This window comes from Pangasianodon hypophthalmus, chromosome 26 (genome assembly GCF_027358585.1).
Source record: "Pangasianodon hypophthalmus isolate fPanHyp1 chromosome 26, fPanHyp1.pri, whole genome shotgun sequence".
In the NCBI taxonomy this organism is placed as follows: Eukaryota; Metazoa; Chordata; class Actinopteri; order Siluriformes; family Pangasiidae; genus Pangasianodon; species Pangasianodon hypophthalmus.
Genome location: NC_069735.1, coordinates 11,394,153 through 11,405,267, shown reverse-complemented (window position 1 = coordinate 11,405,267; position 11,115 = coordinate 11,394,153). Strand labels below are relative to the sequence as shown.

At 36.8% G+C, this 11,115-nt stretch overlaps 1 protein-coding gene across 2 annotated transcripts; it reads left to right on the top strand.

The window, feature by feature from the left end:
- Positions 1 to 453: 453 nt before the first annotated feature.
- On the top strand, positions 454 to 6,135 carry LOC113537574 (zinc finger protein Gfi-1b-like). Of its 2 annotated transcripts, none has more exons than XM_026932121.3 (7): positions 454 to 678; positions 1,374 to 1,488; positions 3,474 to 3,681; positions 4,059 to 4,222; positions 4,412 to 4,525; positions 5,113 to 5,278; positions 5,927 to 6,135. In XM_026932121.3, the coding sequence occupies exons 3-7, from the start codon at positions 3,498 to 3,500 to the stop codon at positions 6,022 to 6,024; spliced, it is 726 nt and encodes a 241-aa protein (XP_026787922.3). In that variant the 5' UTR covers positions 454 to 678; positions 1,374 to 1,488; positions 3,474 to 3,497; the 3' UTR covers positions 6,025 to 6,135. The 2 variants fall into 2 exon arrangements, with proteins under 2 accessions (XP_026787922.3, XP_026787921.3); XM_026932120.3 differs by having other exon boundaries at positions 3,448 to 3,681.
- The last annotated feature ends 4,980 nt before the right edge of the window (positions 6,136 to 11,115 follow it).

Sequence of the window (11,115 nt, the reverse complement as noted above, 5' to 3'; positions counted from 1 at the left end):
TAAATACAATAACTTTGATATCTGCTGTGATTTCCTACACTGTAATTATTAAAAAAATAAAGAAATCACAGACCTCTGGGAGTCCTGAGAACATGCTATTAAAGGTCCTGCTAGATAGAAAGTTATTATTTAGCTTTTATATTTATAAAATTGGTAATATAAATTGGTTGAAGTTTTTTTTTTTTTTTTTCTTTACCTTCTGAAAAGTTACTGGCTGCAAAAATATTGAGAACTGCTATCTTGACCAACAAATTAGCCACAAGGTTGAAAAAAAAAACAACACTGTACTTTACTTGTATAAGTAAAGTCAAAAGTCTTGAAGTTGAATATTATCTAAATATATGTATTTTACAATTGTTTAAGGTTTTAAACAAGGAGTATTTATCAAGACAGCTGATTTTTTTCTCTCGCTGTGCTACATTTAGGCCTAGCTAATGGCTTCCCAGACCCTCGCGCTCATTTCTGACAGCTAACGGCAGGTCAGCGGAAGTGACGTGTCTGTGGTTGCTCAGCGTTCAGCGCGAGCGTTTCCTAGCCAAGTTTCAGTTTTATGCACGAGCGCCAGCGCTCTGATTTATTGTCGGTGAGGCGCAGCGAGGACTCACAACTTCAACATCACAATTATTATTAATTAAAACTCACTGGATTCACTACTGAGCTTACAGTCAGTTTCAGCAGGTAAGTTTGAACTAACTCCAGCAGTAACTCCTCAGTATAAGTGAATGTAAGCTAATGTAAATGTCAATTATTTTAGTATACACTGAATAAAATTAATTACAGCTGCGGAAAACGGGTTAGACATCATAGCAGAATGTTTTAGCTTGTAAGCACAAACAAACATTTATGTGCATAGGCTGAATTTCTGCAGGTGGCTTGCACCTGCAAATAAAACCACAAAAAAAAAAAAAAAAAAAAAAAAAAAAAAAAACTTTTGTAAACTCTTTAACTCTGTTGAAATGTATTCTTACTCTAACTTGTAACATTTATTATTTATAAAAGTCTTTTATGAATTATTTTATTCTAAAAACTAATTGTAAGATTTCAAACCCGTACTTAGCAGTTATACATTTTGAATGCATTTGAATGCAACATTGGTTTTACTTTTATTTATTTTTTTTTAAATTAAATTCTTTACAACTTTTACCACTTTACAAGTATTTTACAAGTACACTTTGTATACGTGGTAAACAAATTAATTTCAATAAAAGGATTCATATTTGAGCTACTATTTACAAACCACTTCCCACCAAATCGTCTGCCTGGGGTTCATGTGATTTTGCATTTCCCCCTTTTTTCTTTTTCTTTTTTTTATTTAAAGATCTTATCTTCACATTTGCATGTTTATTGCATGTTTTTATTCTCATTTCCCACAGGCTGTACAGTGTGTCTAGGTATAACAGACAGAGAGACAGACACAGGCACCCTGACATCCGCCGGAGACACAGCAGACGAAGACAAACTGAGACTCCTTTAGCACACAGACAGCAGGTAAACACATAGTGGACGCTGTCCTTTTGACCAGATCTGATCTGATTTTTGCTATAAGGAGTACGTGAAGTAGATGAGCATTTCTTTGATGAAGTGTAAAGAGAACCGCTTTAGTATGCTATTCCTGAGTGTTAATATTGATCACTTTTAAACTTTAATACTACATATTACTCTGCAAAAATAATTAGAAAGAAAGTTTAGGACATGTTTTGGCTTTCTTAAAAGAAAATGACAATGTTGTGAATACTAAAGATAAGCAAAACCAGTCTATCAAATATATTTTATTTACTCAGCCAGTTAAAAATCAGATGTGTGCCCCGCATAGTCATTTGCTGTATTGTAGTAGTTATTTGTCCCATTCCTGCAAGAACAGAGCTTAAATGCAGTATACTTTTTATTCACCAGTAATGTCTATTCTCAGTGCGATACTATTCCAATATACTGCTTAATGGGGAAAATGATTACAGCTAAACATTTAACTACCAAACTCCTTTTTTTTAAATCGTAAAAGTACATTCTCTCTATTAACACTGAGATTTTCAGTTTCAGTTCATTTCCTCAATGTTTAATACTAGACACTTGTTTCAAAGGTCCTGAACTTGTCCAGGAAACTAGATTAGATTAATCAAATGTTTATTTTTATAAGACATCTGATTTATTAGAATTGCTATTCTGCATGTATTTGTCATTCTTGTTTGATTTTTATTTAATCAGAGAGATAAAAAAATGAATTGCAGACCCAGCACAGCATGCTGTAATTCAGTAAACCTGATCTCATGAGAAACATGTACGAATTTAAACCAGCAAAGGTGATGTGCTGGGACTTCATCGATTTCTTATAATCGCAGTTGTAAGAAAAGCTACAAATGCTGACGCCATGCTTAACCTAGATGTATGTGACATTTCATGCGATCTGATTTGGGGAAATTTCTTTTTAGAAATTTAAAAATGTGAGACCTTGTTGAATTCAATGGTTATCGGTCCCCCTAACTGTTAATACAACTTTATTTAGTGTGTTAGAGCTTGATAAATGTGCTGACTGAGATTTAACACGACATATTCACATTTACATTTTACATTTACACTATTTAGCAGACACTCTTATCCAGAGTGACATACAGAAGTGCTTTGTAGTCTCTATTAAAAACACATCCTCATGCTAGTTCAACATGTCAGGGTCTAAGAATACCATCGAGCTAAAACGCAATTAGGGGGAAGTTAGGACAGAATAAATGCAAACACACAAGTCAAGGATTTTTTAAATAATTAAATTCACTTAATATAATGCAAATAATACAACTAATTTTGTAGTGGAGTTATGTTATGCATGCAGCATTTATAACACAGCTGAAGAATATGCAATGCAATACAGTAGAGGCACAGCTGCAGGAGCTGATGATTTGGTCAACCCTTAAAGTGATTTCAATACTACCACCTAGTGGTAAAAAAAAATGTGGTATGCTGTCATACCTTTTGTGTTTACAGTTATTTTTAATGTTGTGGAACATCCGCAAGACATGTTACTTCCTCTTATTGCTTACATTATAGCAGCTTCTCATGAAGTTAATAAGAAAAAAATACAGCTTGTCAAAACCCCTCCTGAAGTTGTGAAGTCTTTCCCATTTCAAAAACGTACAGTTAAGTCACAGCTTTACCTCTAACTGATAAAAAAAAAAAAGCAATGATACTGGAGTCTCCTTCTAAAAATGGTAAATAAACTTTACCATTTCAATGATACACTGGATATACACATTTTTAAATCGGTTGATGTGGAGCATCTGCAATACAAGTCTATGTGAACGAATATAGAGATGATAACATATTAGAATGAGTGCATTAATATAAACCTGATTTGTCTTGCAGCTGGAACTATTGTCAGAGCTGCTGCTATAGAACATTAATCAACACCTTCCAATCAATCAGTATCAATTGTATTCTTTTTTCCATCAATCTCATTAGTCTACATTTCCACCTTTCCTGGCCAGCATCTCTCCTGCATTCTGGACATCATGCCTCGTTCTTTCCTGGTGAAAAAACGCAGGAGGGGAGGCTCTAGATCTTCCCTTCCTACAGACTGTATGCCGTGTCTGGGTGTACGAGGCTGCATAGGTGCAGGAACCCGAGAAGAGCCAGAGCCAAATGTTGAGGCTTCATCTATACAGCAGACGAAGACACACCGGGACTGGACAACAGGTAAGCAAAGAGTGGACACTGTTGTTAAGACCTAACCTGATTTCAGTTGCATTCATTAATGGTTAATAAGAGCTTTTCTGATCAAGTGTAATAAATGCCCACTATTGAATGCATGGTATTCTATACTGATTTCTAATCCTGATAACCTTCACACTACATATGACTTCACTAAGACTACAGAAATGCATACAATACATTGTTCTTCTTAAAATTCTTCTGAAAATGCCAATATGACTAATAATGCAGGTTAATGAGACAAGTTGAACCAATTGCTTATCATTTTTTTCACTTCGGACATTAACAATTTGGATTATGACACATGCATTGACTTTGCATAAGATTTCACAATTCACATTACTTATCTCTTTCCTCCACAGGTTTTAGTGGTTGTGAATTCCCTTCACTGATTCCCTGGCATCACATTCAATCCAGCACCACAGAGGATAAACAGGACCTGGGAAGTGAGTTAAAGTCCAGCAGTAAAGACACAGATTATTCAGCGATCAGCTCCTCTATTTCACGCTGCCGGTTATGTAGCAAGGTAAATGAGCCTGGACCCATTTCCACAGCGGTTTCACAAAATGAAAGAAATGGACAGACTATTTCACAAAATGTAACTAGGAGACTCATATTTTCCCCTGTGTTAATCCATATTAATACATTGATTTTGTCCCCTACTTGCTCTACAGTATCCATCTTTCCCATTTATCCCTCTTTCTTTCTCTTGCAGAACTTCTTTTCCTATTCTGACTTGGAGGCCCATCATTACAAATGTCACGAAGGTCACAAGCCGCCCATAGTCTGCATTAACAGCAGCGAACCAGTGACACCGCACAGAACAAAGGTCATTATAGATTGCTGAAACCTTTGTCATTTTGCATTCTGAGAAGTCATTTCATCAGTCTTGTTGTCAAAACAGAAATTGCACAAAATCGCATCGAGAAATACAAATGACATACCATGGCGAAATCGGCTGCTTGTAGCCGACACATTAGTTCCATATCATAGGATGTGAGCATTAGGTAAATTGAGGTAAAACAAAAAAAACCTGAGGTCTGACCCAAAATCAAGTCAGCCTATAAATAATGTCACCTGGACCTACGTAATGTAAAAAGTTTTCCTTTGAGAAGTGAAACTTTGAGAACCCATAGTTTAAAAGATTGTGTTATTCACAATAATCACAATATAAGGACCTCGAATGCTCAATTTCAGTCAAGGGGTTTGTGCGAAGTTAAATAACATGACCAGAACACATCATAACTAAGCATTATGGATCTTCTTAATCATCTTGAACATTATTTAGCATATCCATTCTAGTGAACAGCATATTATATTATTATATATTATACTGATGTGCGTGATCATATAATTTAATGAAAGATTACTACTGATGAACACTACTATAAATCTAACAGTGTGTGAATGTTTCAGGAGCGAAAGTTCGAATGTAAAGTGTGTGGGAAGCTGTTCAAACGTTCCTCCACTCTCTCCACACACCTGCTGATCCACTCAAACACAAGGCCGTACCCCTGCCAGTACTGTGGCAAGAGATTCCACCAGAAATCAGACATGAAGAAACACACCTTTATTCACACGGGTAAGACCTTATACAGATAGTAACAGATATCTCTACATTGTTACACGTGGCGGGTTCATTTAGATTCATATATACACATACATTCATATGTACGCCATAAATACACACATGCACACTCACTGGCCACTTTATTAGGAACACCTGCACACCTTCGCATTCATGTCATTTTATCCAATCAACCAATCATGTGTTATTTGAGTTACTGTAGCCTACCTGTTAGCTTGAACCAGACTGGCTGTTCTCCTCTAATCTCTCATTGCGACATTTCGGCCCACAGAACTGTTGTTCATGGGATGGTTTTTGTTTTTCATACTGTTTTATTGTGGGAGACGGTTGTGGCTGAAAATTCCAGATCAGCAGTTTCTGAAATGTATAAACCATCTTGCACCAGCAACCATGCCACAGAGTTACTGACATCATATTTTCCCCGAACTCTGATGTTTCATGAGAATCTTAACTGAAGCTCTTGATCTGTATTGGCGTAATTTTATGCATTGTGCTGCTGCAACATGATTGGCTGAATTGCGTGAATGACCGGGGTACAGATGTTCCTAATAAAGTGGTCAGTGAGTGTAGACTGAAAGTGTAAAATGCATTGGATTCAGTGCTTGAATTATGGATTATTATGGATTATGTTTTTTTTTATAGGAGAGAAGCCACACGTGTGCAGGGTGTGTGGGAAGGCCTTCAGCCAGAGCTCTAATCTAATCACACACAGCAGAAAGCACTACAGGCCCTTCAGCTGAGCACACACACACACACACACACACACACACACACACACACACACATACACACTTCTCAATTTCTACTTGTAAATATTTCCCACTTTATGACAATAAACCTTTGTAAACATTTATCAGCAGATAAAATGAATTGATGACACAGATCACAGAAATAAAAAAGATTGGCCACACTAACTCTTTTTAACCTTTATTTTTTGTGATGCACAAAGCAGTTATTCTGAGCATAGCGAGTGATGTCAACTGTTTTATAGGACTTTGACACCTCCAAACTCAGGACTTCACTGCTGGGGAATCTACAGCTCATCAAAATTCAAGAAAATTTAGGTTTAGTTGAATGTTAAGTGAATATGAAAAATATTTTTGTATACAATATGATCAAAACAGGACAGGAGTGACCTAATGAGGAAATATCAGATACTCACAATCAATACAGCCCTCTACACACGGACCTTCAGAGGGTAAACACACCTCAGTGGCACACATAAAATAGATCTGAGAAAGGACAAAAATATACAAAAATATAAAGGACAGTATCTTATTTGAGTATCTCCTTGAACTAATAAACTAATATTTTAATAATAATAATAATAATAATAATAATAATAATAAAATGTACTTATATAGCACCTTTCTTATATATATTAAAAATGCAGCTCATATCAGAGACAGATGATGCCTGACTAATGGTTGTGTTCCAGATCTTAAAACAAATGGATGCTTCACCACTCTTTTTAAGTTTCATACATGGAATGTGGAGAATGTTAGCACTAGATAATCTCTAGAGGAGGAGGTGCATATAGGATGTACAGACGAAGGTATAATTAGTGGCCACAGTTCTCAGTCTCTCCAGCGAATCCTTCAAAAAATAGCTATTTCTAAAACGCTATTTACTTGATAACTTGCTCTAAGGTTTCCAGAATAAGCAATGGGTTTAATAAGTCAAAGCAGAAACCAAGTCAGTGAGAATCTTATGTCTTGTGTTTGTCTGGACCGTACCCATCATAGATGAGGACCCATGCTGAATGCGCAGAGCGAGGGTACGCCACACAGTAATGCACCAACAGCACTGCGCTGGGGTCTAAAGGGTTCAGCAGACGCACCTCCAGGTAAAGGGGTTTCCCCAGCAGCTTGCGCAGGGGCCGGTGGTATTGCGGGTAGTAGCTACTATACTGCTGGTCTAGGATGATCAAAAAATGTACATTAAACTTTGTAAACAATGAACTCGGCAAAAGAGCTCTCATAGTACCCCTGAATAATAAGCAATGGGTTTAATAAGTCAAAGCAGAAACCAAGTCAGTGAAAATCTTATGTCTTATGTTTGTCTGGGCCGTACCCATCATAGATGAATTTTGCGTTGCACTGCTGCCACATGATTCGCTGATCAGATAACTGCTTGAACGTGCAGGTGTACAGGTGTTCCTATTAAAGTGGAAGGTGAGTGTACTGGTAAACAGCAGTCAACATTTACCCTCAACACAACATTTATTTTAAAGAACACACAGCTCTCCATGATTTTCATCTAGCTCTGACACTTGCAGTAAGGTACCCATCTGAATGGTGGTGAAGTGCACTCTTTTATGACCTGCTTGTTCTGTTGGTGGAGTTCATTTAAAAAAGGAGTGACTGGCTAAGCTTACCAGTCTACGTCTACGATCTATGATCGCATGTTCACTAAGATCATCCAGTCAATAGTAAATTGCCATGAAATTTAGCTAATGTTAGCTGTCATGGTTTATTCCATCACTTTGTCCACTCACGTTAGTTTGTTGGTTAAAATATAAGTACAGTGATCTCCCTTACTTACAACTATATATATTGATATATATATATATATATATATATATATATATATATATATATATATATTGAATGAACTTGTTGGTCTAGAAGTGTAGGAAAGGTCTGGTAGGAAGAGGCCACAGAATAAAAAAGTTTGAGAATCAGCATAAACATTTATTCACTTCTGTTACTCTTATGTACAATGGATATTTAAAGTCTACACACCCCTGTTAAAACAGCAGGTTTTTGTGATGTAAAAAATGAAACAAAGATAAATCATATCAGAACATTTCCACTTTTAATGTAAAAATTACAACCTGTACAATACCATTGAAAACCAAACTGACACATTTCAGAGAAAAAAGATACAAATAAAACACTTAGAATAACCTAGTTGCGTAAGTGTGCACACCCCTGAATTACTACTTAGTTGAAGCACCCTTTGATTTTATTACACCACTCAGACTTTTTGAGGAAAAGTCTATTAGCATGGCACATCTTGACTTGGCAATATTTTCCCACTCTTTCTTGCAAAAACATTCTAGATCTGTCAAATTGTAAGGGCATCTCCTGTGCACAGCCCGCTTCAGGTCATTCCCCAGATTTTAGCTGGATTCAGGTCTGGGCTCTGGATACGTCATTCATAAACATGGATCTTCTTTTGGTTAAGCCATTTCTTTATTGATTTGGATGTATGCTCTGGGTCATTGTCATGCTGAAATGTGAAATTCCTTTTCATCTTCAGTTTACTAGCAGACACCTGAAGGTTTTACACTAAAATCGACTGGTATTTGTAGTTATTCATGATTCCCTCCACCTTGATAAAAACTACAGTTTTGGCTGAAGAAAAGCAGCCATAAAGTGTGATGCTGCCACCACCATGCTTCACCGTGGGGATGGTGTTCTTTTGGTGATGGATGTTTTTTTGTGAGAAAGGGCTCCATGTAGCCACCTACCCCATAGCCCAGACATGTGAAGAATATAAGAGATTGGTGTCACATGCAGAGAGTAATCAGTACCTGTCAGATATTCCTGCAGCTCCTTTAATGTTGCTGGAGGTCTCTTGGCAGCTTTGCTGATAAGTTTTTGTCTTGTTCTTTCATCAGTTTTGGAGGGACATCCTGTTCTTGGTGATGTCACTGTGGTGCCCCATTTTTTCCACTTGTTGATGATGGCCTTCACAGTGTTTCATGATACAACTACTGTTTTGGAGATTCTTTTATACTTCTCTCCTGATTGATATCTTTCAAAAGTGAGACCTTGTACTTGCTTTGTAAGCACTTTTTGCAGACCATGGCTTCAGCAGTCAGATGAAACCAAAAAGATGTCAAGAAAATCCTACAGAAACAACTGGTCTTTATTTGGGGTTAATCAGAATAACTTCATTGATGACAGCTGTATAATGATCACTTTTGAACATGAGATTGAATGCGATTGGTTCATTCTGAATGCTGCTACATCCCAAATTATAAAAGGGAGTGTACACTTATGCAACCAGGTTATTGTATTTTTTTTATTTTTCCTATTTTTCCCTAAAATATTTCTGATTGTTTTTCACTTAATTTTTATACGTTTTAATTTCACATTGAGGGCGGGAAAAGTTCTGACATGATTTATCTTGGTTTCATTTATTTTTACTTTACAAAAGCCTGCCATTTTAACAGGGGTGTGTAGACTTTTTATATGCACTGCATATCGGTATGATTTTTGTTCCTTTTTTGTGCATGATGTTGACTTAATTTTTTGCTAAATGACAAATTTGGCCTTTGGTTTTTCGCTTGAGACTTCTAGAAATAGGATTTCTCATGTTTTCAAGTGTGGTAGTTGGGTTCAGCAGCAAGTCTCGTAATTTGTCCCACATCCTCTTAGTTTTGCTTTTTTCACTTGTGAGCTCATGTTTATCTGAGATTATCACTGGTTGTTTGAGAGAGACTTGTTGGAATGATCTTGGAGACAGATGAAAATGGCCGTATTGCTATCTGTCTATCTATAAAAATCAACCATTCACATATATAGATGACATGCAGAAATGACGATCCTGAGATGTATAAAACACTTTTTGAATAAAGTTTCTTTTCTTTTTTTTTGTCCCACATTCCTTCTTAGGGATCTTTGGTGCATGGTGTCTGCATACTTCAGTAATTGTTATTACACTGTGTAAGATAGCGTGAAGGCGATAGAGGTTATAAAACCTGTCCTAGTTTCTCAGCATCATGTAGAAATGGTTTATATTATATTCTGTAGATTTCTTAAATAATAGAAAGCAGTCATAGAGATGTTACTTGTACTGGGCTAAAAAAAAAAAAAACATTATTTTACCTTTAGCCTAGACAGCGTGTGTGCATGTGTTTTGGAGAGCTTTTGCACTGAACACTGTAGGAAGGGAGATTTTTAACTAACTTCAGCTAAAATCACTCTGTAAACCTTTAAAGAGTGGAACATGTAGATCAGCTCACTACAACCTTACAGTCTAATGACTGTCATAAAATAATAAAATAATGTACAGCACTAAAAAAAAAACAAGCCATGACTCCATATACACTGCACAAAGCTTTGTTTATTTATTTATTTTTGTGTTATTGTTTATTATTGTTGTTATTTATTATTATTTTTAAAAATTTATTATTGTTATTATTTTTGTTTTTTATTTCTTTATTATTATTAATATTGATTTATTGTTGTTATTTTTAATTAATTATTAGTTAGTTAGTCAGTTAGTTAGTTAGTCAGCTGGTTAGTTAGTTATTAATGTTTATTGATTGCTGCTGCTGCTGCTGAACTGGGTGCTGTTGCTGCTCAGGATGCTGGTTTAAAAGGATGCTTGGCTTTCCTCTTTTTGGCTTGGAGCAGTCTCCGGATCTGGCCCGCGCGGATCTTAATGGCTTTCTTCCTCACTTTGCGTTGTGGCTCCGGCATCTCTATCACTACCTGTCCGGGCGTCTGAGTGTGAACCGTGTTCTTCCACATGTCCATGTTCACCACAAAGTCTTCCCGAGGAGGAAGCAGTGAGGAATACACAGTCTGGCTCTGCTTCGGTGGGGCCGCCTTACTGAACTTCTCCTGCTCAGGCGCCCTGCGGCAGCTCACGTCTGCCACATAATTACACAGCACCATGAGGAGCAGTGCTGCGAACACACACATCAGCACAAAGCCACCGACGCTGTACACGTTGTGCAGACCTTCATAGGATACTTTGTACAGGTAAGCCCTGTACGCTAAGGATAGATCCTGTGGAGTAACCGGCGCCATCAGTACTTAGTGCTTAGAGTTCACCTGAAACACACAGAGAGAAATGACGCTGTCTGAGGAAGC